The sequence below is a fragment of the Gymnodraco acuticeps genome, unplaced genomic scaffold (assembly GCF_902827175.1).
Source record: "Gymnodraco acuticeps unplaced genomic scaffold, fGymAcu1.1, whole genome shotgun sequence".
NCBI lineage: Eukaryota > Metazoa > Chordata > Actinopteri > Perciformes > Bathydraconidae > Gymnodraco > Gymnodraco acuticeps.
In genome coordinates, this window is record NW_022989843.1 from 561,241 (window position 1) to 588,063 (window position 26,823).

The window sequence follows — 26,823 nt, forward strand, 5'->3', positions numbered from 1 at the left end:
AGCATATTATACCACATCACTTAAGGAAGAGTGAGGGGTTTAAGGTTTCATTAAATGGTGTCGTTTTATATGGATGATTAACAAAGTAAATGAACATTGATGGTTGATTATTGTACCGTCTGATGGTTGGCCTGATGGTTGTGGTGAATAATGTTTGTCTAACTCCAACAAGCACTGCATGACAAAAAGGAGTCCCTCATACATGCTGCGGTTTCAAAGAAACAGCAATGCAATGGATCTAGGGCTAATCAAAAACGTGCTAGGGCACATTTCAAGATAACTGCAACCTGAACGGCACAATTCTATTTATCATTGAATTGTACGTTGGTGGGATGCAATTAATATGATATGATAGCTTTTCATAAAAGCGTAAAATACATTACATGAGATCGTAAAGCACTGTGCAGTTAAAATAATATAGTAATCGTTTGAACATGAACTCAAATTACTCGAGCTGGTCTCTTTGCACCAAATATTGTCGGTTCATGAAGCCACACATTAACACCAAATCAGCCCCTTGCATCGTTTGCCATTAAACCCCACCACCAACACATCACAAAATGTCCCATAGCTGTTTAATTGGGTTGAGAGAAGTGAAGCAAAGGTCACCGTTATCATTTACAGTATTTTTATTCTCAAACTACACCTTTGTACACTGCATGGAAGCATTTGTGTTTGTCCAGTCTCTTTATTCCTTTCTTCTTCTTTGTTTGTCCCCATCATATATTGTCTAAGTGTTTACAGTTAGTCTACACATCCATCATTATTCATTTGATGATGGGTATCATGTATTAGTTTCTTGCTCAGTACTCCCGACATCTCATACTTGGACATAATAATGGTGACTATCTAGTTACCAGACTATTCCTTGTGACATCTGACATCAAACAGATAAAGACTGAGAAAGGTTTTAAATTATTCTTGTGGACAGAGCTTAAACACAGCAGTAGTTCAGCAGGCATGCGGGACACATTGGAAGTCTGACAAATGCTTTGTTTGTGATCAGTCATAGTAACTTTTTGAAAACTGCATTTACACATCATTTGAAAATAAATGATGTGGTTTTGAGAGGAAATCCAAAGAGGAGCTTCATTATAAATGAACTCCTCATGAGTCCCCAAAAAACTCCACAGCCATCTGTCAACAGAGGGGGTAAATACTTTTCTCTCATTCATCAGCCGGACGAACGTATAGATAGAGGGATGAAAGTTGTGTGATCCCTGGCCAAGCCTTTCTCCATCCGCCCTCCAACCCCCTACGCAGAACTCTCAGCAGCAGCCACAGGCAACACTCGCTCCAAGGTCACAGGGACAAAGTCAGGGGTAGGGGAGGGAGCGAGCCAAGGGATGTGTGTGTGTGTGTGTGTGTGTGTGTGTGTGTGTGTGTGTGTGTGTGTGTGTGTGTGTGTGTGTGTGTGTGTGTGTGTGTGTGTGTGTGTGTGTACTGGTAGGAGAGAGTGTGTCCATGGGAGAATGTTTGTGTTAAAAGCATAAGGGGTTTAAGATAAGATATAAAGGTGTGTGTGCGTGTACAAAGCACAGGAGGACATGTAATAACTTCTACAACTATAGGGGCGTGTGTGTGCGTGTGTGTGTGTGTGTGTGTGTGTGTGTGTGTGTGTGTGTGTGTGTGTGTGTGTGTGTGTGTGTGTGTGTGTGTGTGTGTGTGTGTGTGTGTGTGTGTGTGTGTGTGTGTGTGTGTGTGTGTGTGTGTGTGTGCGTGTGTGTGTGTGTGTGTGTAATAAAGATGGCTGCTGACTGTGCCACAACTCAGCAGGCTGGGCAACATTACGAGAAATAATCGCCTCTGAACCACTGTACCAATGAGCCAAAGACACACACACACACACACACACACACACACACACACACACACACACACGGGAATATATATGACACACTGTGATCCTCAAAAGTAGTTATTTGACCTACTGGAACGTGAAGACGCAATGACACAAAAACGCAGCGATCAGTACCAGATGACACACACTCACTCAGATGTGTGAAACTTTCCTGCATAGAAACAGAAGACACTCCTCACAGAACGTTATCTTATATCAGAGTGTGTATCCGCAGCAGACCACTGGGTGTGTGTTGGCGGTAGCGAGTGATCCATCAGGAACCCCGTTGCCACACAGAGGTCAAACCCATCAACCCCTGAGACTGTTGCCAAGACGATACACGCTTCCGCCAAGAACCAATCACAACAAGTCTCTCACGACTCACAGCACACCATAGCTCATCCCAGTGCAGGACATACATTCAATTCCATAGGATAAGTTGAGGTTTTAGTCCAACCTCATAAACGACAGTGAGTAGATTGTAGTACCTACATGTTGCCAACAAATCTAAAACATTTGATCATTCAGTCACCTCAGATAAAACCTAAAATGTGCATCAGCTCCAAAATGTAATAGGCTCTTTCTTGGCCAACTCCTTTTTACCAAGTTTCATTAAAAATCGGGCCAGTATTTTTTCAGTACTCTTACTGAAGGACAGTCAAACGAAATCCAACAGTAAAGGGAAACATAATTGGACGTGAATGATAAAACCCCCCAAAATAAAAGCATATTAACACATAATAAAACCATTTTCTTAATGTGCAGTGGTTTTTGCCCCACCAACCAGCATTTTCTCAGAGCACAGGATTACAAAAATGATAATCACAATCATGAAGATGTGCAGAAGTACTCCTTTGGGAATGTGGGCAAGATTTAAACCAGAAACGATTTATTTGTGTGGAAAGGATCCTTGTGTGTACCTTTGTTCAAACTGATCCATCACCTGGGATAAGAGATACATTGGCTGAAATTTAAACAAGAAGTACAAAGCATAAACATGTGTTTATCTTCTGCCGTCTACTGTCCTCCTTCCAGCCACCATCCCTTTCCTTACACTGGGAAAAATGCTGCTCCAAAATCAAGTAAAAGAATAATGAAAACAAGGTGTTTTCTCTTGTAATAAGTAAAAATATCTGCCAATAGAACAAGTGAACATTGCTTGGTTATATTTCTTGAAATAAGACGGGATATTTAGATAAAGGAGATCTTGTGATTGGCTGGGAAAACTTATTTTGAACTATATCTTACTAGGATCAGTAAATGTTGTGTTAGAAAACATATGTATTTGTTAAAACAAGATGAACCATCTTTTACAACAACCACAGCAGCTTAAAAAACTTGTTTCATTTGAGATACAAAATAAGATGTTTTCAAGAGTCTTAAAGATGCATTGTCTAACCACAAGACCCTGTATCTCACTGCATTGTTAACTCTTCAGTTATTAGGTCTTATATCGAGTGTAAAGACATATTTGACGAATATTAGCAAGATTTTGAGTTTTTACACTGTAGCTTTAATCCACTATCTTTCACAATGGTTTATCCCAACACATCCTACCTTATCGTTAAACTTGTTCAACTCTTTGTCGTCCATGTTAACTTTGTCTTCTCTAAACCTTTCCCCTTCCGCTTTCCTCTTTTCCCCCTCACTGCCTTTGGGTAAACATTTGTCAGTGCAACACCAGTGTCTCAGGTAAAGATATGCAGATTGACTTTAACTCGTTTGCATAACGAGCGCTTATTTGCCAGTCTAATTACGGTGGCATGCTTAGGTCGTCCCAGAGCTGCCCTCAGGGTTCATTCGGGGGGTTCGTTAGGGGGTTTGTTAACGGCCAGCTAATTGCTTCCTCTCTCTCTAACAAATAGTGAAGCCTCAAAGTCCTGAAAAGACTTCCACTAGGTACACAGGCAATGTTGGTTTAAAGAGAAATACACACACAGAGCAAACACATTAGACACTCGCACAAACACACACACACAAAATGTAGCAAAGACACAAGCTTGTTCAAGGAAAAACGCACGAAAAACACACTCTGTGAAGGACTTCAATCCTGAAGTCTGTTAGTCTAACATGTACATCAATGAGATTAATCAATGTATTGGACTGGAATATATTAACAAAACCTGTGGGGATCTTTGTAAACCGACACATAGTTACTGATGTTCATGTACGGCAATGCAGATGCAGCGATAATAAGATCATTATTCACAACAAATAGGAAAAGGTCAAATGTGTGGTTCAAGTTCTCTCCACAAAGGCTCATCTCAAGAGTGTGTGATACAGTCTCTTCCACAGAGACACTGTCTGTAATCAACAGGTTGCCACTGTGCAGCACACACTGATCTCATCCAGATGTCAAGGTCATTTATTGCGGTTACTTTCAGCCGTATATTAGGAACGTTTTGCATCTCAAGAGCATGTAGTGCATTGTATCAATCAGTGTAACTGTAACACCTACTTCACTTAGACATCATGAGAGGAAGTTGCTCTAAGAGGCAGATCAATGTGTTTTTGTTCCGAAAATACGTTTCTTAGATTCCTACATTTGTTTTTTAAATATGTAAAGTGACTGAACTTTGTGCTGCTGTAACCCTTTCTTATTATCAGAGGTAACAGGCTCACGGATAATTCACATCTGGGAAACTCGTGCAAAACGGTCTGCTGCTTCAAATCATTTGACCGTTAAAGTGAAACAGTCAAACCCCAGATGCAGTTCAAAAAGCAGAACTATTTTAAAGTTCATTGGTACATGTTATTTCCAGCTTTTTAATTCAATTTACTGTGTCTGGCTTCTACGAGAGCATCTTGCCCCCCCCCCCCCCCCCCCCCCCACACTCCCTGGCCTCCTGGCAGGCCTCAGGGATTGATGCCCAAAATCCTTACACCGTGTTCCTTTGACAGGCAGAGCGCAGCCAGTTGAGCATGTTAAACATTATGTAGATGGGGTCCTGAAGCCACTGGGAGCTTTGTAAATAGTGGATGTCTCCTATGTAATGCTGGCCTGTGGGCTAAGAGCAACACAGAATAAAATGCTAAATCTCACGCTGTCCCTAAACCTCGCTCTGCAGCTTTTTCCTTCACCAAATACCCGTTGCTGGCATTCTTTTGTTTTCTGAATGTGTTCGTCTTCTCTCCGTTCCATCTTTTCATTCTCTAGACCTGTCATTTGTTTTGTGCCTCCCTCTTCTTTCTTCTCTTCGCTACCTTTTTTCTATCCTTCTCCGTGTAGTTCTCTCTCTCATCTCTTTCCAATCTTCCCCTCTTCCCTCCGAAAGTCTCATTTCACACTGCTACTATCCTCTTTTCATCTCTCTCTCCCTCCATCTCTGCATCCAATGTTTTCACAGCGCCCCGATGGTGGCCTGGTCTGGCCTTTTAATGTCTCTCTCTTTCTTAACGATTTCTAGACTCATCAAGTGTTTGCAGCAGTTCGGAGCCAAATACGTAAAGCCCCAAAGCTACACACACAAATACAGATGAGGAACTACTTACAAAACAAGTATATATCAAATAAAACACCTATGAAAAATATGTTTGCATGGCAAATATCCTCCAAAAACAATGGGGCTTAATCCACATTATTTCAAATGCCCAGCAGAGGGCGTCTCTAAAGATACAAAAATACATTTGATTGTAAAAAAGTCTATTTGAAAATCACCCTCCTTTCACTTCATTTATTTCCTCTAACATTTTTTTAATTAGATTATGGTGTCAATTAGTTTTAAGTCTTCTAACACAGCAAGATGTTGTGTCCCATTTAGATTGAAATAGACGATAAAGCAGGGTTTACTTTCAGTGGTGCTGCCTTATGCTTGACAGCTACTATGTGGGTGTTGTCTGGGTTAAATGGAACGGACAGAAGGTCACAGTGACCTTGACCTTTGACCCCCTGGTTCTAATCAGTTCATCATTGAGTCCCAGTGGACATTTGTGCCAAATGTTAAGATATTCCCAGATGGTATTCACAAGATATGGTGCTCAACCAGTAAACATATTGACTACCTTCTCAGCTGTCACCGACAAAGAGGCATAGAAACCAAGAAGGCGACGGCCAAAATAAAAACTCCATAAACCAATGGGTGATGTTAGGATGTCAATTTCTTATATAGGATGAAATATGGGGTGCACGCAGTACCTATACACAATAAGAGTCTGTGTTCATGCTACACTCTGATTCGAAGAACAGAGCTTTTCGGAGCCAAAACGGGATCCAGGGTGAGAAGATTTTCACTCCATGTTGGAATGTTTTGTTTCATTTTATTTTTGTTTAATTCTGTGCTTCTTTCACACTTAATTTGCAATTTTTTTGGATGCAATTTATTCTCAAAGAGGCCTTAAATATGTGTAAAATAACAGCCCTTTATATATCTTAAACATGACATTAACAATGAAGTAATTGTGTTCATGCAAAATAAAGAAAGTGTGCATGCTCTGTTTAGCACTGATGATGACGCTGTGCGTGTTATATTACATCATCCTTTTTCATTCAGCTTTTTTGCAGTTTAAAAACAGCTACAGTATTTACAAAGAAGAATGTTAACATTTTTATTTTCTGCCCGAATTGAGATCATTTGATAAGCTCAATACTTTTTCTAAGGATTTAAGAGCCAATCGCCAATTGCAGGTCAGTAATCATCAGAAGATTTTTCTGGTCGGTGTTATTTCATTATTTCTAGACCCTCGCATTCAGTGGGCAGGTGGGAAGTACTTCAGAAGATTAAACATGTCAAATTGCTTTGCACAAAAAACTGATTAAAAATACACTATTCTACTCTCTTTTTATTTGCCTTTCATAATGTGTTCCTTCTACAGCAACCTTAATGTGGACCCTTTATGCACACAACGGAATGAAAACACTCTATTGCTGAGTACATGCAGAAATGTCGGCATACATGTCCTCACAAACACACGGATGAAGACAAGGCTATGATCCTTTGATCTTCTCAGGACAAGAGTAAAGCGACATACAGGCTAATTGATTTCTGTGCACGTCTAAAGTGAATGTCCTGCTTCACGAACACAATGCTCTTGCGTTCTCTCTCCTTTTCTTTATCTCTCCGTTTTGGGCCGTGTGCGTTTTCAGGTTTGAAATCAATTTGGCTGAGATGAAAGTTTTCAATTTCATTAGCTTGATCAAATGGAGCGCTGTTAACAGGCGGCGGTAATAGAAAATCATTTAGGCCGAGCAGCTCACACACTCTCAAAGGACTGGTTAAGAGCTGCTCAGAGGGGGAGATGGAGAGAGAGGGGGGAGGAAGGGGGGGGTCAGAGAAAAAGTGGATGACAGGTGGGGAAATATCGATGGGAGACAGTGTGAGAAAAGATGGGGAAGAGAGTAGGGTTCAGAACAGAGGAAGGGATGACAAGGAGAGAAATATTGCATTTTTTGGAGAAAGGAAGAGAAAGATAGGGAGATGAAGTCTGAGACATGATGGCAGGGGATAAAGTGATGGAGTAAGGAAGGCAAGACGCTGAGGGAAGTAATAGGGAGAGAAAATGCCTTTTAAGAGAGAAAGTCAGAGTGAAGAATGTGATAGAGGGAGAAGAGGAAGATGGGTGCAGAAAAGGGACAGAATGAAACAGACACATTAAATGCGAGAATGATTGATGACAGTGAGAAAATGATTAAATGAGAAGAAAAAAGTCACAATAAAGACTGAGAAGAAACAGGATGTAAAGAATAAAGGGAAGCAACAGACAAGCAGACGTGTGGCTTGCCGTGTGTGTGTGTGTGTATGTGTATGTGTGTGTGTGTATGTGTGTGTGTGTGTGTGTGTGTGTGTGTGTATGTGTGTGTGGCCCATTAAAGCCCTTGTTATTGCTCCTCAGATGTTTGTCGGAGAAAAATCATGTTGTGATGAAAGAACAGAAATAAACAATTAGCCATCAAAAGACTCAGCTCGTCGGCAGATCACCAGATTAATATGACCACTTTAGAGAGGAAAAACAAATAGCAAATCCTTTAAAGATTAGTGCTTGAGAGAAATACAGAGGCAAAGAGGACATTTGAAAAACAGAGAGTAATTGGTGCATCAGTTAGTTTGAAATCAGACTAAATCAAACAAATAGGACCAGCACTGACCATAATGTGTCCTAAGTGTTATGTACCAGCAGGCAGAACATGTTTGCTCAGATATCTACTCTGATTAGCTCATTTCCAACTTAAGAAACAGTTTAGTGGTATTAAACTGTATTTCTTTGATTGTTTTTCATAGACGCTCTTGTAAACGAAGAGGGGCTTCTAAAACAAGATGTTAAAATATTATAATGTATACAAATATATATATACAAAACATTGACAAATGTGCTTTTTTAAACCATCTTTTGGACTGTCATTTTCAAACGTTAGAACTGTAAATCTTTAAAAAATAGTTAATGAGTTCATTTTCAGGTTTGAATATACATGTATACAAGATAGGGCAATATGGCATTATAAATAAAATATTCCTTAGGTGAATGCTATTTTAGCGCTTAATGTAATAGCAGTTAAAACAGGACCGGTCAAATTTGACCGCGAACACCAAAGTAAGGGGGGGAACACGAAGACAATAGGTGGGCTAATGTCAGCATACATTTCCGGGAACAATTAATTGATAAATATTATTTGGATAAAGTAAAAAGAAACGGTATTACATATACATTCATTTTGAAGGTATTTAAAACATATGAAAAACTAAAGAGGTCCTGCTCATTGACTTGCACTTTAGCTCACAATGTTTGTATACTTCCAGCGATATTAGTGGGAAAATACCACACCAGAAATTGTACAGTGAAATCTCTGATTAAGATTAGCTGTTTAGCCCCTCGCAAGCAATTGTCATAAATGAACCTTCACACCCTTACATAGTCAAACACACCACACACACACTACTGCACATCCCACCGATAAATTGCATTCAATCTAAATTCAATAAGAGAAAGGCAATGTTAATCATTTGTATGTCTCCTCTGAGTCATTATGTCATGGTGATAAGGATCAGCTAATTCAGTTTCTCACACACACATATAAACATACACACACACACAGCGTACACACACCATGTCTAATCAACCAAGTGAGGCTAATGTAGGGGGAAATGTGTTGCTGATTAGCTCAACCTTAAACCCCAAGACATGACTTCTCGACCTCCAGTAGCGGTCACAAACACAGACTCACACACACAGAATCAGCCCGGTTATTCATAATAATCTGAGGGGAAATGACTCGCTCATTAGCAAGACCCTTAAACCTCTAGACAGGCCTTTGAAAGTGTCTCACAGTCACAGAGAGGCAGGCTCGCACATGCACACTCACACAGGGTTCAGCAGAGGAAGTCGGACTATTCACAAGTATTTAGATTTATTTAGATATTTATTTAGATATTTTTATTTAGATTTAGTATTTATTTAGACTCTCAGTAACTGATTGTAGGTTCTATTAATAGCAGAAATGTAAACAGCAGAGCAAAATGCACTAATGAGGGTAAAAGGTCCACAGAGACATTTGTAGGCTGATCTATCATCACTGAATGCTTGACTTCAACCCTTTCACTGATCCAAAATCCTTAACCTATACCCTATAAGCTTCAGTATGCTATTCAAATGTAGCGCTCGTCAGATAATGCCGCATGTGTTTAGACAATCGAGAGGTACAAATAATCCATTCATGTAACAAAGTCTTGTGCACTTGGTGACTGGTTCTATTTAAATCAATGCAGATGCTGTGTATTGACGGAGGACAGGTTCAAGTCATTCTGAACGCTGCCTGAGAGCATTTTAAACGCTTTACTCTGCCATCTTTGGTTACTTTTTCAAAACAGCATTTGTGTGCATTATCACCATTTGAAGGAAACAGCACGTCACTGCAAAAATAAGACCAAATACACAGAGCTCCTCCACAGAGATCAGGGAGACAGTGATACACCCAGAAGCCGATATAGACACTTTTGTGAGTGAACAATTAATGTATTGGTCTATTCACAATGGACAGTCATTTCAAGAATAAAAGATATTTTCATGTACAGATAATAGCATGGGGAAAAAGTATTTGAGTTTGTTTCCAACTAATGAGTCATCTCGCTCTCCGGATATGACAATATTGCCATATTCCCTTGAAATGGTGAGTTATTTTTTAATCAAACTTGAGATTGATTCCATGCATTTAACTTTGGCAACAACATTGTGACTATATTATCATTACACATTGAGGTTCCTTTATAATACATGTTTCTGTGCGTCCGTCATGCATTTGTACGCCAGAGAGAAAATGTGTGCGTGCGTTTGTGTCAGCGTAAATATGTCCGGGCCCTGCCGCAATCATTCTGAGGTGTACTGACATAGAAGGAAGGGATAAAGAGGATGAATACGCTCTCAAGGGAAAATAACACCTCTTTCTCTCCCTCCTCAATCTCTATATCTCCATCGCTACCTCCTCCTCTGCGTGATGACAGGAAGAGCTGGTCTCCTTATGACAATGAGAGGCAATTCTTTTCCCCATCATCCAGCTCCTTGACTCTGTTTGTGCGCGTCTCTTTGTGTTTGAGTGGTCTTGTGCGTCTGACTGTGCATACGCTCTCTCTGCCCATCAAGTGGCATGGGAAAGCAATTCTTCCCACGGAGGAACAATTGAAAGGCTTTTATGCTAGATACAGAAATGAAAACGAGAAAAATAGAATGTCCCATGTACCCACAAATGTCCTGGGTCTCATGGGTTTAATTATCTAAATATATTATGAAATATGGTAATAAAGGTTAGACTGCGTTAAAAGCAATGGAAGGAGTCTGAAAATCACATGAAGACAAACTTCAATTAACCATACGTGTTCCAACTGTATTCACACTATCTGTGTTTCATTTTCACAAAGAGAAAATGAGAATGTGAAGTATGCTTAACTGGGTGATGAAGGTAAAGAAATTGTATAATTGGGTATACTGACAACTCAATACAAACAAAACAATGAATTGATAACACTTTAAAATAAGCATATTGTGTTAAAAGTTTCGTATTTGAGATAGTGGCAGCTCTTTAAAGTTGCAGTTTGATATATTCCTTCACAAACAGCCAACCTTGAATTCTCATTGTAATATCGCGAACATACAAGATGCATAAAAAGCAAAAAAACGCAACACAACACAGAGAACAAAGGAGGTAGACAGTGAAGTCTGCCTCATGTCCACTTCTTTCATTGCATCCAATTTGAGCTTTTCTAGACCCTCTCCGTATTTCCCTTTGCTCTCACCTCTTACTACAAAAAATGTCCATGACAGTGTGTGCATGTGTGTATGTGACACAGGCAGAAAGGAAAAAGGCTCACACTGAAGGGGTATGATTATCTAACATCATGTTGTTCAGCTGCCTCACACACACTCACATTCCCTTTTGCCATCTATTAGGAAATGTTCAAAGTTCACATTTTCCATCCCTGAAATAGTTCCTTGTCTGATTTTAAAACGTCTCTATTTTTGAGAAAATATGTTCCCTCTATGTGTGGGTGTGTTTGGATGTGCTGTATGTGTGTGCCTGCGAGTGTGTGTGCGTCTCGAGCGTGTGTGATATATGAGTGTACGCCGGAGTGAGTCAGCGAGCCAGTGAATGAAACCAACAAGGAGACACAAAGAGAAATACACTCACAAAGAGCGGGGAGAGAGAGAGCAGTGTAGAGAAGAGACAGGGTGTGTGTGTGTGTGTGTGTGTGTGTGTGTGTGTGTGTGTGTGTGTGTGTGTGTGTGTGTGTGTGTGTGTGTGTGCGTGCATGCGTGCGTGCGTGCGTGCGTGCGTGCGCGCGTGTGCGTGCGTGCGTGCGTGTGTGTGTGTGTGTGTGTGTGTGTGTGTGTGTGGTGCGTCAGTTATTTTTCATCAGTAATTATTAATGCTCTGTATGGCCTGAGTAATGGTGCATAGTGCTACAGGTTAGCAGTGTGCTGCAAAACACGCACCACACACAGAATGGTGTTGGGTTTCTTCCTGCTTTTGACACAGAGTACAAGCAGGTCACATGGCTTTTCCACATTAAAAAAGGGCTACCTCTAGAAAAGCTAAAAGCATTAAAGTGAGCTACTGAACAATGAGGTAATCAGTTGAAAAGTATTTCAATGCGTGTGCTTGTGGTCTCATAATGTCAGTGATTTCACAATTCTAAATGACACCGGCCAGCCAATCATAAATAAGCATTTTCCTTGGACATGGACCCATACAGATATTGATATTTGACAAAAAGTTCCTATTGAAAAATACTGTTTGGTTATTTTATGGTCACCAAGGTATACAGTATGTACTGAGCGGGACTGTTGAAAAATAAATTGTCATCAATCTCTTGTAGGCTAACTAAATCAGTGTCATTGGTATTTCAGTATTGCATTTCTATTTTATTTAAGGCCTGTAAGCTGATAACACTTTTTTGTTGAAATATCCAGCTATAGATTTAAAAGATTAGTCATATATGCTGCATATGTACTAAAAGGAAATAAAAGGAAAATAATGTGATTACTCTGACACTAGCCCTCAAATATCAACAATGCTTGCAGTTGAAGTTTATAAAAAATATGATATATAAAAATGGAACTTATGAGTTGAATAAGTATAACTTGCAATAGCATCTGTAAGGATTTCCCAGGCCCAATGCCCTCAACAGCCCATGAGAAAACCACCTACCGAGTCATGACCCCCCGGTAACGACATATTTCTGATGCTCAACGTTTGAACAAACCATCAATGACAACCTGGAGGCGACCTGGATGATGAAATAACAGAGTGATGCAATTACAATGAAATGCAGTAACATGAAAATAGAAGCGCCACTCAGGGGAATGACGAGCAAATAACATAAATAGGGACAACTGGAGGGATAAAGACAACTCTAGAGGTCCGGTGACATATATTGCTTATAATCAAAAAATGCCGATATAGGTTTTTAAGGATGGTGATGTTTTTAAGATATGGGGGTGGGAAATCCTGAAGATTCACAGATGACGAGAATATACAAACTGCAAACACATTTAGCACAAGCAATGCATAATAACACTGAAGCTCAGAGGAAGGCACCACACTAAAACTGGCAATACACATACTGTAGAGAGAGAGAGAGAAAAGGCAAAGTTGGTGTTTTGCCCTTTTACCTGCCTTAGAGCATTAGAGCCAAATCTCCCCAATGCCCAATAAAACCTGTTAAACCACAGCCACGTTGAAATTGACCTTTCCATACTCATATGTGTGAGAGATCAAGACAGTGATTGTGTGTGTGTTTAAGAGGAATAGATGATTATATAGACCACAAATAAGAGAGATACTGTCCATCCTTACTACCAAGGGAGCAACTAAACAACATTCAAAGAGCAATATTCACTGTCAGACTAAATCCCTGGCCAAAGACAAAACTCTGTCTTTTATAATCTGTATTAAGGACAGGGGGGTAGAAGAGACGGTGCCAGGAGGAGAGTATGAGAGAGTGTTTGGTTGATTTAATCTTTCGGTTACTCAGCCGTTTTGTCGGGCACAGCTGTTTGGTCTCCTGTCGGTGTGCCGGCGACCACCGCGCTCCGGAGCGCACCGCGCAGCGACTGCCGACCACTGAGCCGTGAGAGAACGAGAGCGCACACACACTATACACTCCCGGGAATATGATACTAATGCTGAAGGACTGTCATTTGTGCGGAAAACGGAGGCGTACAAGTGCGCACTATGTTCCCAAACCCAAAATATCTGTCAGCATTATGCTTCTTCTTCTTTGGGTTTTCTCCCGGAAATAAGTGGGTGGTGTGTTACCCGAACTGAATTGACAAAATCTCAGCGCTGTTTCGGTGTTCTGGAGCAGGACAGTGAATCGCCATCTGCGCAGACTGTTTAGCTCCAAATAAAATATAAGTAGCTTCAGTTGAGCTGTAAAAAGCAGTTGTGCGCTTTGTTTTTTTAAGTCACAAACCACGAGTTAGATATAAAAGCCCTCTAAAGAGTCATTTCAGGAAATCGGTGCATTTCATAGACGGTCATGGGGCTGCCAGTATACATGGAGGTAAAATAATAGCTTTTCTATTCGTTTTTCTTTCTATTATGAGTGCATAAATCATAATTTCACTTCTGAGGTGAGTGAGGCTCCATATGCTAAGTAGCCTATATCTCAGTTCCAAGTTCATGATTTCAAGAACGGCGAAGGGGCAGTGTATGTTTCTCCGATTTAACAATAAATCCTCTCACATAGGGCACTAATTCTCAATGAGCAGGAAACACCATGCGAAAACGATCAGTCTTTTTGCAAATTCAAAGAAAAGTTTGAATGTCATGTGTGTATAAGCTGCCGTCAGATCAGTCCTCTTCGGGGTCTCACCCGGGTCTCACCCGGGTCTCACCCGGGTCTCACCCGGGTCTCACCCGGGTCTCACCCGGGTCTCACCCGGACTGACCAGCCGGGGCTCGTGTGTCTCGGTCAGGCGCATCTGTCATTTGAAGCTTCGGTTCAAGCATTACTTATTATTCCGCACACACGCTTGGATACAGGAGGTGTCAACGTGAAAAAGGGCTAATCGATTGTCATTTGGCTAAGATTTTTTTTTAAATTGCTTCTTTTAAATTTCCGGGGCAGTGTTAACATGATGGGAGACAGACTGCGGTCACTTTATGGCAACCACGAATCTTTTTTAATTACGCAGGTGTCATGACTTTGAACAACTTTATACAACACTTTTTAGTGATGAGAATTGTCTAAGGGAGGAAAAGATGGGTACACTTTTGAGTTGGATTTACCTTAATTGAGAAAGCGCACATTGACGCACCATAACTAAGCAAAGGAAACATACCAACAATTATAATACATGCACTTCCATGCCTTTGAGACAACATAAAGTTAAACCAAAAGGAAACCGAAAGTGGGAATGACATTACCGATTTCCAGCCCCAAAATGTAAACAATGTTTCAAACGGACAGTCTTTTGCCTGATCTGCTTCTCTTACCTTTTATCAGGAAAAGAAGAAGCACCGTCTTCCAGAAGCGACATCCCACCAGCGCACCTCCCCTTCCCCTGACCGTCTCCATCCCTCCTGTCGGTAAAAACCTCCGGGACTGTTCACAAAACGGAAAAAGGGATCGTTTAGTTTGTGTAATCTTCTTCCTTTTCCCCCGGAGAGATCACTCACACCGCATCGGTGCCATCAATAATCTCAATTTGACCAAACTGCGCTCCCGCTGTGCTTGACCAGAGACACCGCGCGGATGAGGTTTGGAGTGAACTATAAATCCTTCTGGAGTCAGTCATAAAAAAGGAATTAATGGGCAATTCCGGAGAAGACTGGTTGTTGTTGTTTTCTAATCCCCCACTACCAGCAAAAAAGTCAGTTGTGTGTCTCCTTCAACATAGAGCCGAGGAATGATCCCGTTTTCCCCCGTGGTGAGCTTTCTCCATCGGTGCGCTTTAATTACACAAACGGGACAGCCGAAGCTGTGAAAAACCTCAATGCCTCTCCCTTTATCGCACTTTTCTTTCTTCCAAAGTTTAAACAGACCGGCGCAGAGGACGAAGAACTCCAACAGCCAATTAAAAAGTCCACTTCATGTGCGGTTTTGAGACAACAAAACCCAGACAACTCTGTCACTTAAGGCTCATACAAAATCCAAATTCCGCTTGCCCGGCAGCAGCTCCGTCCGCGCTCTCCTTCTTTTCCTTCCTCCCCCTGTCTGTCTATGCGACTATCCCTCTCTTGCTGTGCGTGTTATGCATGTGTGCGCGTCTGGGCTCAACTTGAGAGTCTGTATACACTCGTCCGAGGGATGGAGGGAGGAGAGGACTGAAGAGGAGGTCTGACGCCTCCACCAGCCGGCAGAGGAGGAGGGCTGAGGGGCTGAGGAGAGTGGGGGGGCGAGGGAGGGATTTGGGGATTTGAGCGACAGTTAAGCAGCCAATGGAACGTGGAGGAATTCATTTGGGCTTTTTTCACTTCTTTCATCGTTTAAAATTGATCAGATTCATTTGCAAATATTTATTCAAATATTTATTTTTTGGGGGAGTCAAAGACATTCACACCCCTACCAAAATGTTTGTTTTGAAGTATGTGTTTTCTTAAATAAAAATCTAAATTTCACAATGATAACGAGCGCTTTCAGCCAATGATTGAAAGGAAAATACCTGTGAATTAGTCTGTTGTCAAATTTCAAACAGGGAGGTTTCCCATCAGAAGAGGCCTCTTTTTCGGTATGATTGATGTATCAGGTGTGTGTGTGTGTGTGTGTGTGTGTGTGTGTGTGTGTGTGTGTGTGTGTGTGTGTGTGTGTGTGTGTGTGTGTGTGTGTGTGTGTGTGTGTGTGTGTGTGTGTTGTTTATCCTTTCAAAGCCCTTCTCTGCATTATTCATAAAAAAGACACACGCTACACCATTCACCATTCACACCATTCACTTTCTATTGATAGGACGGTGTGTGTGTGTGTGTGTGTGTGTGTGTGTGTGTGTGTGTGTGTGTGTGTGTGTGTGTGTGTGTGTGTGTGTGTGTGTGTGTGTGTGTGTGTGTGTGTGTGTGTGTGTGTGTGTGTGTGTGTGTGTGTGTGTGTGTGTGTGTGTGTGTGTGTGTGTGTGTGTGTGTGTGAGGGGGGGGGTTGTGAGTGTGTGAACAAGCCAGTAGAGAGAGAACATAGGGTCTTCTTAAAGTCCGAAACAATATTTCATAAGGCAGCCTGCCTGGTTCCCTTTGTCAGCTAAATGTGTAAAAGCTAAAGAGATGACATTGTGACTTATTGAATTGCAAATCAGTCCGTCGGCGGAGGGCTGGGAGGATTTCCGGAGACGGAGATACGTGAGCCTTGCTGACGTCTGCCTGTGGGCCTGTCTGCCTGACTCCACGGACTCTAAGAGAGGCTAAGAAGGAGCGACAGCCCCCCCTAGTGTCACAGAAGCGACACTAAGTGGTGGCACTCACAGAAGAAGACCCCTCTATACATTCATCCTTCATATGTCCTTATGTGATTGTCATTGAAGAAGGCCCATGCTTTGGTGCGTTCATCTTTAATGCATCCCACTTATTCTTCCGTCACTTCTCTCTGTTCCCCTCACTGAGATTCCAGCATGTGACCTGACTGCTCTTTTTCCCCTTGTCCTGTTTTGTTGTTCAGTCACTTTCCCAAAACACATTTGGCCTCCGCAGCCGCACGCTGACTCCTTCTATAACATCTAAGCTACCGCCATCCGTCCATATTATGGAGCAGAACTAAATCAGTATATTTTAAAATATTATTCTAATTTCCCACAATGACTTTTCCCTCAGCGAGCCGCCGCATTATGTGAGACTTAAGCTTGAAATATTTTCTTTTGTAACTGAATTATTACTCTTGGGGCTGCAACCGAAGCAAGGCTTTAGTTCAGTATTCAGTTAAAGTCATATTTGTAGAAATGTAGTGTGTGTATACACATAAGTCCCCACTGGGAAGAGATTTTGATACAGAATGAAAAATAATTGAAGATAAATCTAGGGACAAATAAACAAAGACTACATATTTCAAAGTAGGAGAAAAACATTCTGCTGGTAAAAATATAGTAAGTAACAGTAAGCTGGTTCATGTAGACATGTTCAGAATATGATCTTCAAAAAGTGAAGATGCCAACTATACTCATAACTCAGGGCAAATATGATTTAAAAATCAAGTGCTTTTAAACCTGGTTCTCAGTGGCTGGTGGCGATATGTATTGACTGCCAGCCCGACCACAGACTCTGATCTAATCCACTTTTTGATTTCAGTCCGATCCCCCAACACAACAGCGATTGGTCTGATGATGATAGGCCGATGTTTATAGAGATTGGGATAAGTCCAATGCAGCTGAAATCCCTTATTATAACAGCCCCAATTTGTATTATGTAGTTAATGGACTCTCCTTGGGGCGGTGGTGGCGAAGTCGATAGGGACTTGGCTTGGAAACCGGAAGGTCACCAGTTCAAGTCCCGGCAAGACCAAGTGCTACCGAGGTGTCCCTGAGCAAGGCACCGTTCCCCACACTGCTCCCCGGGCGCCATTCAAAATGGCAGCACACTGCTCCTAACACTAGGATGGGTCCAATGCAGAGAAACAATTTCCCCACGAGGGATTAATAAAAGTCCATCTTACTGTGAATTGAGCGGTAGCATTTCATTTTTAAGTAATTGTTATTGCAGTAAAGCAACATTTCTAAGAAAAAATGATTCCAAATCTGAAAGTAGAGTCCATGTAGATCTGCGTATGGGCAACAGGAATCAAGAAAGAGTGACTCAGGCATGACAAACACAGGCTTTAACAACCTAGGAAGCAACAGTTTTACTCCTCACTTTAAAATGCCAAGTTTTTGTCAGAGGTATCCTCAAGTCACAACAAGTGTTAGAACTCCTCTCTCCCATCACTGTCAGTCTGCATGCTGTTCTGTGCCCACCCCGAGGTGATGGTGGTCACTGCACCCGTCTCAGCTTCTCTCTCTCTATGGCTTCTCAGTGGTGAGATGCCCTTTGCACTGTGAGTCACTTCACATCTTCTGTTACTTTAACTATAAAAAAGATGAAACTTCACTCCTGCTGACACCATAGAGGCTGACACACACCCAACTGTCAACATCAACTGCATGTCTTAAAGTAGGGGAACATTCCTTCTTAAATCATCTTTTAATTATTTTCCAAAACCTTTAATAAATATCAAATAACTCTGTATAGATAATCTTTGTCTTCCAAATTAAGACAGGAAGAACATTAACCTTCAGAGACAGTATATAAGAATTGGACATAGTCACATACTGTAAAACATGAGTTTGTGTACTACGGATCTGAAGCATGGATGTATAAAGATATGTGAATATAAACCTTGGCCTCATTTACCTCTTTGGATAAATGCTGGCTGAAGAAAAGAGAAAGAGAACAATAAAACAAGAGAATAGCGCAAGAGAAGGAAAGAGGTTAAAAGACACAGAGAGCTAGGACAGAGAAATCAGCAGAAGAAAACAGAGGGAGTGTAAAATGTAAAGCAAACATGGTATGAGCTAAGACTGGTTAATGGAAAAAATATGAATAGAAGCTGGGTAGGATACAAGGATCCACAATTTAACAACTTTGTCTAAACGTTGACAGCTGTGTATTATGTGTATATGTGTACATATTGATGTGATGGATGGCAAGCTAAGAACATGATAAGTCTTTATAAGCTGGATTCCAAGTAAGCATCATGAGGTTGAAATGTCTCTAAAAGCACACCTCTACCTCCCTCAGAAAAGTAAAAGTGGTGCTTTATGATGACCTCTGACTGGAGGTTAGCAGTACTCAGCTCTGTACCACTCCACCAGAAACGGTGCATTCATTTCCAAGCACTCAGAAGCGCAAGGTGAAGTGGTCAGGCTGAGAGAAAACACTCATATGGTGATCCTTAGACACTGCATGGCTCTAAAGGTGTTTGTGTGTGAGCACATTAGAGCAAGATTATTGTTTGCCACAGTGGACATCACTTTCATCACTATACTTAACTGCTGAGTGTGAGACGATGAGATCGGGCTACGAATAGTGTTCCCCTCTCTCTGAGGTCAAATGGCTCTTGTAGAAATTCAGCAGACACCTTGTTGAGACAGAACACTTTACACTGAGGCTGCATGAAGATGACCACCACTGACAAACCTCCATATTTACTTCTAATTCCCCCACCCTCGCTCTCTTTCTATCACTTGTTCTATCCAGTCTGAAAACCATAGCCATCTCTTTGCTCAGTGGAGCAAACTGAATACATTAGAATCCAATTAAGGATGGTGAAGAGAACTGCTCAGGCTTACAGTGTGTGTGTGTGTGTGTGTGTGTGTGTGTGTGTGTGTGTGTGTGTGTGTGTGTGTGTGTGTGTGTGTGTGTGTGTGTGTGTGTGTGTGTGTGTGTGTGTGTGTGTGTGTGTGTGTGTGTGTGTGTGTGTGTGTGTGTGTGTGTGTGTGTGTGTGTGTGTGTGTGTGTGTCCTTGTGTTTGTGATCTCATGTGTACTATGATTATAAATCATAGTGTATAGTATGTCAAGCCAATGAATGAGAATGTTTTATTTTTTTGGGGGGGGGACTGCTTGTGATTCCATGTAAAACATATTGCACGGTTGCATCTTTGTGTGCGTATGTACTTATGTTTATATCTGTTGCCATGACATGTGTTGTCATAGTGCAACTATTCAGTGACATAAGCCGCCTTCCTGCACCAAGCAGTGTCTGTTGCTGTATAGCAAGACCACTGTCAGGTAAGTGTGTGTGTGTGTGTGTGTGTGTGTGTGTGTGTGTGTGTGTGTGTGTGTGTGTGTGTGTGTGTGTGTGTGTGTGTGTGTGTGTGTGTGTGTGTGTGTGTGTGTGTGTGTGTGTGTGTGTGTGTATGTGGCATGTAGCGCAGTGGGTTGTGCGTTGGTGTTCGGATCAGGGGTCACAGGTTCAACCCCACTGCAGTCAGCATGTCGTTGTGTCCCTGGGCAAGACACTTCACCCCAAATTGCTCCTGTGGGGATTGTCCTCAGTATTGAGTATGTAAGTCGCTTTGGATAAAAGCGTCAAACAAGTAACATGTAAGGGAATTAATATATGGGCTCAGAACAGTCTCATAATACACACATGCACACAGAAGGATTCAAACTTGTATTTCCGGATCCATACTTGTGTTTTTCAATGCACACACAAATGTATTCCGTTTCATATACATGTAAATAAAATCCAAATACAGAAAAAAGTTTTACATATGTATTTTTGATCCTCACTTATTAGTTTCCCGTTTAAATCCCCTGAACCTGCAAACACAAACAGCTTTCTGTGCACGGATCGCTTTGCATTCGTGTGTGGGTTTTTTGAGACTCCCCTGACGGTCAGCCGATTCGTACTTGTAATTGTTCTATCTATAGCCAATCAGATGTCTCCTTCATTCTAAGCCAATCACATGAGTGATTGATTGATTGATTGAAAAGTTTATTAACAGCTTGTATATTGGGTACAGTACAGTACAGCTCAAAACATACAATTGTTAAGGGGATGCAGACCAGAGAAAGACTTTCGTCTTGTTTACATCAGGGTCCCCCATTTCCAATTCATCATGTCATTTAAGACATATTTGACATACAGATGGCTTATTTACAATTTACATACAGGTGGTTTTTTTACATACAGATTGCTTGTTTACAATTTTCATTTTAGATTTCGTTCTAATACATCCTAACCGGACATTTAAGACATACCAAGTCTACAGATATACAGTTAGTAACAGAGTCTAAAATGTGAGTATATACATAGATGGGGGGGGGGGGAAGCTGTCCATTGAACGACAGGTTGAGATTTGTAACATTACCGGGGCCAGTTTTGCAATGCTCTCCCCCGAAGGTGCTCTTTAAGAGAGGTTTTGAAGGTAAGTATAGTTTTACTTTCCTTTACAGTTGTGGGAAGAGCGTTCCACCTTGATGTGGCATAATTGCGAAACGTGTATTCCCCCTTTTTTGTGCCAAATCTGGGTTTCACATGATTTGTGGAGCTCCCTCTGGTGTTATGATCATGGTATTCCTTGACCTTTGGGAATAATTTTGACATGTACATGGGTACCATAGAGGTGTAGTGGATCTTGTAGACCAGGCCCATTGCAAGTAGCTGTACTCTGTCGTCTACTCTAAGCCATCCTAGGTTGTCAAAGTGGGCAGAGGTGAGGTGGGTTCTAGATGAAAGGTCAAGCAGTAGTCTGACCAGTTTATTTTGCGATGTTTGCAGTTTTATTTTTAGCGCCTTGGAGGTGCTATGGTACCATGACGTGCAAGCATAGTCATAGTACCCTTGAATGAGTGCTCCTGCCAGAGTTTTCAGGGTGTTTTTGTTTACCAGAGAGGAGATCCGATATAGGAATCTAGTTCTTTGATTGACTTTTTTTATTACATTGGATGCCATTTTGTCACAGGAGAGGTTTGCTTCAAGAATAGATCCTAGGTATGTAATTTCCTTCTTACTTGTGACAATAATGTCGCCCACTGCAACTGAGAAGTCGTCGGATTTGCTGAGATTATGTTTCGAACCGAAGAGAATGGACTCTGTTTTACCCAGGTGTAATGATAATTTATTATCGGCGAGCCAGGTGCAGATTCTGCCGAGCTCGGAGCTGAGGGTTTTTTCAACCTGCAACCTGTTCCTGTCAGAGACCAGCAGGGCTGAGTCGTCCGCGAACAGGAACAAGTTGCAGTCACATGCTGATGACATGTCATTTACATAAATTAGGAACAGTAACGGACCTAATATGCTTCCTTGTGGAACACCACAGCTCACTGGGAGGGGGGGGGACAGAGTACCGTTTACCTCCACCATCTGTTCTCTCCCCTCCAGGTAGGATTGCATCCAGCTCACCGATAGTTTATCAAAACCAATTGCTTTTAGCTTGTCAATCAGAATGGGGTGATTGACAGTGTCGAAAGCCTTTTGTAGGTCCAGCATCACCATGCCGCAGTACTTGCCCTCGTCCACCTCTTGTTTGATGTGGTCGCTCAAATAAAGAAGGCATGTGTCAGTGGAGTGGGATGTTCTAAAGCCAGATTGAAATTCATAGATTAGTTTATTTTCCGCGAGGTACTTTTCGACCTGTTCATATACTATTTTTTTCATGACTTTCGAGATGGAGGTAAGTATAGAAACAGGGCGGTAGTTGCCTGGGTCCAATTTGCTGCCCTTTTTGTGCAGGGGGGTTACTCTTGCAATTTTGAAGTCTTTGGGTACTTTTCCCTGTTTTATGGAGAGGTTAATTATGTGAGCTATGACTGGTGAGATGGCGGTTGCTGAGTCTCTGAGGAATTTGGAGGGGATATTGTCGTGGCCAGTGGCCTTGTTAGGTTGGAGGGCGCTCAGTTTAATGAGTACCTCTGCTGTTGTTACCCTTGCTAGACTGAAATCATCTTTGCGTACCCCTAGGTTTTTGTAGTAGGTCATGATGTGATCTACTCCAAAAAGCCCTGAGTGGGAGGGATAATTTATTTACAAGAGTTGTGGCTATGTTTGTGAAAAAAATGTTCAAGTACTTGGCCACATCCAGTTTGTCTGTGATGAGCCTGTTATCTGTCTTTATGTTTAAGTTAAAAAATCTCGTTTTGAGTTTTTTACTGCAGCCAAGCTGGTTATTGAGTAATTTCCAAAGTTCACAGGGTTTATTTGTGTTTTCCTCAGTGAGTGCGCCCGCACGAGGGTAAGATTACTTCATATACGCATTTTGCGCAGTCCGGTGTCGTGTCAGTACCAGATATGTTCGGGCTACCAGATATGTTCGGGTGTATTTCCGTCGCATCCGTCATCCGTCATATTCGTCATATTTTACGGCAACTCAAGAGGGCCATCACGGTCAAATTCCGAACATTTAAACATAGCCGACACTTCATTCTTTACTTTGTCTGTTATTATATGTAGAAGATTATACTTTTTCTCCGTCATGTTGTTTCCTTAGCAACAACTTCAAACAGGCATAGCCTACACTTCATTCTTTACTTTGTCCGTTATTATATGTAGAAGATATACATTTTTTCTCCGTCATGTTGTTTCCATAGCAACAACTTCAAACAATAACAACTAACCGCTTGCCGCAAAGCTAGCTTCACAGTCACTGCTCCGTTTTCGGAGACTTTGCACACGTTTTTCACATGCTAGGAGTACTTCCACTAGCTTCGTCTTGATCTGTAGATGTGATTTGATGTGTCGAGTGTCCCCCAACTCCTCTCCAAAGTTCAGATATTTAATAAAATACTCAGGGGAGTTTCCTGAATTTTCATGCCCAAAGCCAAGCACTAAGCCCTGGGTAAATTAAGAGGCTGATCTCGGGCACTTTTGTCCACTTTCCCTGGTGGTCGAAACTCAAGCCAGACATCCCTGGAATCGTCTCAGAGAGTAGATGATCAGTGGGGCCTTGTTTTTACTGAATGATGTGTTTTTTTATGATGAATTCAAATATGAGCTTATTTTTAGGATTTTCGGAGACTTTGCACACGTTTTCACAAACATTTTCACGCTAGGAGTATGGGAGTACTTCCATTCGCTTCGCCTTGATCTGTAGATGTGATTTGATGTGTCGTGTGTCTCCCAACTCCTCTCCAAAGTTCAGATACTATATAAAAATACTAAAAGGTAAATAAAACATTAAACATAATGACAAAATAACAACCTGAAATATATGTATTCTATCTACACATTTCGTAATGATCTAATCTAGTGGCCTTATAAAAGTGTTGGCTAAAGTAACGCAGAATATATATATTTTTTAATTGTAAATAATAAGAAACATTATTTATGTGCACAAGTACATGGGACCCCACCATAGCACCCCACACATAACAAGCTGTCCCGAGTTCCTCCGGCTGCAGTTCCCTAGACGGCCGGTGTGTGGCAGCAGAGCGCTGGGAGCAGAGGGAGGTGAGTATATGACGGATATGACGGAAGACGGATGCGACGGAAATACACCCGAACATATCTGGTAGCCCGAACATATCTGGTACTGACAGGAGTCACTCGGGACAGCTTGTTATGTGTGGGGTGCTATGGTGGGGTCCCATAGACAGTAGATAGAATACATATATTTCAGGTTGTTATTTTGTCATTATGTTTAATGTTTTATTTACCTTTTAGTATTTTTATATAGTATCTGAACTTTGGAGAGGAGTTGGGAGACACACGACACATCAAATCACATCTACAGATCAAGGCGAAGCGAATGGAAGTACTCCTAGCGTGAAAACGTGTGCAAAGTGTCCGAAAATCCTAAAAATAAGCTCATATTTGAATTCCCCATAAAAAAAACACATCATTCAGTAAAAACAAGGCCCCACTGATCATCTACTCTCTGAGACGATTCCAGGGATGTCTGGCTTGAGTTTCGACCACCAGGGAAAGTGGACAAAAGTGCCCGAGATCAGCCTCTTAATTTACCCAGGGCCTAGTGCTTGGCTTTGGGCATGAAAATTCAGGAAACTCCCCTAAGTATTTTATTAAATATCTGAACTTTGGAGAGGAGTTGGGGGACACACGACACATCAAATCACATCTACAGATCAAGACGAAGCTAGTGGAAGTACTCCTAGCGTGTGAAAATGTTTGTGAAAAACGTGTGCAAAGTCTCCGAAAATGGAGCAGTGGCTGTGATGCTAGCTTTGCGGCTAGCGGTTAGTTGTTATTGTTTGAAGTTGTTGCTATGGAAACAACATGACGGAGAACAAATTAATATCTTCTACATATAATAACGGACAAAGTAAAGAATGAAGTGTAGGCTATGCCTGTTTGAAGTTGTTGCTAAGGAAACAACATGACGGAGAAAAAGTATAATCTTCTACATATAATAACGGACAAAGTAAAGAATGAAGTGTCGGCTATGTTTAAATGTTCGGAATTTGACCGTGATGGCCCTCTTGAGTTGCCGTAAAATATGACGAATATGACGGATGACGGATGCGACGGAAATACACCCGAACATATCTGGTAGCCCGAACATATCTGGTACTGACACCGGCCAGCTCGCTAAACAGAGGGCGGAGCATCAAGGTGATCATGCAGAGCAGCATGTCTCTGTCAGACTCAGCAGCTGATCTGATCTCTCTCTCGCGTCCGGTTATACTCCAGACCCGGCTTCATGGGCGGGGCCCCATGGGGCCGGGCCCGCCCATCCAGGATTTGGGCCCGCCCATTCAGGATTTGGGCTCGCTGTTTTAATCAGGGCTGAATACAACATTTTAACTGTTTCATTATTATGTTCAGTGGCGGCGCTACAGCCATACCAAGAAATGGCTTAGCCCCACCATGAAAAATGATTTTAAAGTAAGCTAAATAAAGTCCGCCAACTCGCGCGGAGTAAATTGCACAGACAGCAGTAAATACCGAAGACTATAAACGGTTTGAAATGTTTTGTCACGTAGTGATCATCTTCTCAATAGAACATCTTTGATAATGTCTTCTGGCCAATCAGAATCACCATAACGACGTTGTGTTGTTGCAGGAAGTCCCGACGGAGAATACTTTTGCTGTAGTACATCTCTATATACATCGATACAACATTACGTGTTGATAGAAATCAACACATAATGAAATGAGACTCCACGGTTTGATGATTCATAGGTGTGTGGGCTGTCTTTCATTTTGACACACAGAACACTGGGGGCTATCCACCCTTATCCACAATGTAAAGTAATTCACAGCCTCTTCCCTCCTCTCTCTGTGAGGAGCAGCAGGTTCAGCTTTCAGAACAAAGTAACACAAAACTAAAATGGCATTCATTTTTTTTAAATATGTCGTGTAGTAATAGATTTATTTATTTGTATTCTCAAGAGAGTACCAGAATGTGTATTTTATGTTAGTATTTCAAAAAATCTCCTGGGGGAGAATCCCCCCAGACCCCCCTACAGAGGTTGGGTTTTCAGCATGTCAACTCTTTCACCTATGGGGAAATTGCAGGATTGGCTCCAGGTCGCCCTTTTTATTTACTACAAGACAAATGTGCCTTTTTATTTCATACAGTTCAATTTGGATTGAGACAGGGAAATAATCTAAACCTCACGCGTGGCGTTTCACTGTCAAGGGGAGCGTGTATGTAATTACATTGCAAATACTGACTTGAGCCCCACCACTATGGGTTAGCCCTACCATAGATTACCCAACAAAAACACTCTGGAGCCGCCACTGATTATTTTTATTGTTGTTATATTTGTAGGGCTTTGTCCTAATATTTATTTTGTTTTAAACTATGTTGAAAGATTAGTTTAATATCATTTTTTTTATTTTGCTATGATATTCTGAATAAAATTCTGAATGAAAGGCTGCGCGCGCGACTGGTTTTTTGCTGGGTTGATTCGTGTGGGGTCTTGAGTGAGATGCGGCACAGCAGCCTGTCACTTCACTCTTGCTAGGTTAGTTTGGCTATTATCATTTATATGTATCTGCAACAATGGATATCAGAAAGTGGTTCATGAAAGGAATATGGCAACTCAGCGCCAGATGCAGGCACATTAGAAGACATCAGTTACGTTACCAACGAGTTAGCAAGCCAGCCAGGGACAAGAGAGGCTGGCAATCAATTATA

The 26,823-nt window shown here is 41.6% G+C and overlaps 1 protein-coding gene across 1 annotated transcript in view; it reads right to left on the reverse strand.

The window, feature by feature from the left end:
- si:dkey-215k6.1 (transmembrane protein 132C) overlaps nt 1–15,568 on the reverse strand; it is a 289,465-nt gene extending 273,897 nt beyond the window's left edge. The window contains 1 exon segment of the mRNA XM_034238564.1: nt 14,763–15,568. Coding sequence (XP_034094455.1) covers nt 14,763–14,844 — 82 coding nt within the window. The 5' untranslated portion in view covers nt 14,845–15,568.
- Nucleotides 15,569–26,823: the final 11,255 nt, after the last annotated feature.